At 42.0% G+C, this 1,275-nt stretch overlaps 1 protein-coding gene across 2 annotated transcripts in view; it reads right to left on the bottom strand.

The window, feature by feature from the left end:
- The window catches only part of Clhc1 (clathrin heavy chain linker domain containing 1), a 35,920-nt gene that overhangs the window by 17,820 nt on the left and 16,825 nt on the right, over positions 1-1,275 (bottom strand). For both annotated transcript variants that reach the window (XM_005359165.3, XM_026785380.1), the window contains one exon: positions 433-539. In XM_005359165.3, coding sequence (XP_005359222.1) covers positions 433-539 — 107 coding nt within the window. The remainder of the gene's footprint in view (positions 1-432; positions 540-1,275) is intronic.

Genomic DNA, 1,275 nt, shown 5'->3' with positions numbered 1-1,275 from the left:
TGCCTGCTCTTCCAAAGGTCCTGAGTTCAATTCCCAGCAACCACATGGTGGCTCACAACCATCTGTAATGGGGTCTGGTGCCTTCTTCTGGCCTGCAGGCATATACACAGACAGAATGTTGTATACAAAAGAAAGAAAGAAAGAAAGAAAGAAAGAAAGAAAGAAAGAAAGAAAGAAAGAAAGAGAGAGAGAAAGAAAGAAAGAGGGAGGGAGACTGAGAAAGTCTGAAAAAAATATTGATACTTTTCTGTATATGAAATATTTAATAATTTAATTTAGAAAATTGAATTAAACCCCTACTATTACAGCTAAGGAAGCAGTAAATAATAAAGGGAGGGTAATGAAGGACTAGCCTCTCAGTAATATTATTTTCACTCTATTAAGAAAAAGTAAAGTATAATTTACATATGTATTTCAGAAAGATTTGCTTACCCTTAAATTTATTCATTGTACCAATATTTTGAAGAATTCTTCTTGGACTGTTTGCTGCAAAACAAGCTGCCTTCTCATATTCGCCAAGGGAGATTAACTCATTGAACCTACAGCCATTGCATTTCAAAACACATTACAATAATACACAAAAAACAGATATTAGAAACTAAGTACAGTGGTAGAGTGAAAACAAAGCAATAAGTTATAACTAGACTTATCCACCGCAGGAGGATGTCCAGTTCTTCTCTGAGTTCCAGAGTTTGACTGTTTGTCAGGGTTAAATTCTCACCTTCTCAGTAACTTTGTACCTGTCCCTGCACCTTGTCCCCACAGGCCTCATGTAGAAACCAGGAAGGAAGAACACAAAAGCTATCTGCTTAGAAACTCAGCCTGGGAAATAACAACACAGATGCAGCCCAGCGGGAGTACCAGGAGGAGTTCAGAAGCCAGTCTCCCCGTGACCACAGAGATAATAGCTCAGGAAGCCTTTACTCTTCCTCTCCGCACAGCAAAGGTCCCACACTAGCTGCCAGGGAAAGAGAAGTCATATGGAGTTGCAAAGGAAAGTTGAACACAGTGGAAAGACACCAGAGAAACATGCAAATGCATAATAAGACTTGCAATCTTGGGGACATTGTGGCCACGCCTTTAATCATAGTATTCGGGAGGCAGAAGCAGGCAGATCTCTGTGAGCTCGAGGTCAGCCTGGTGTACAGAGTGAGTTCTAGGTCCACCAGGGCTACACGGAGAAACCCTGTCTCAAAAGACCAAAAACCTGCCGGGCGGTGGTGGCGCATGCCTTTAATCCCAGCACTCGGGAGGCAGAGGCAGGCGGATCTCTGT

This window comes from Microtus ochrogaster, linkage group LG1 (genome assembly GCF_000317375.1).
Source record: "Microtus ochrogaster isolate Prairie Vole_2 linkage group LG1, MicOch1.0, whole genome shotgun sequence".
NCBI lineage: Eukaryota > Metazoa > Chordata > Mammalia > Rodentia > Cricetidae > Microtus > Microtus ochrogaster.
The sequence above is the reverse complement of the archived record's forward strand: the minus strand, read 5'-3'. Positions and strand labels throughout refer to the sequence as shown.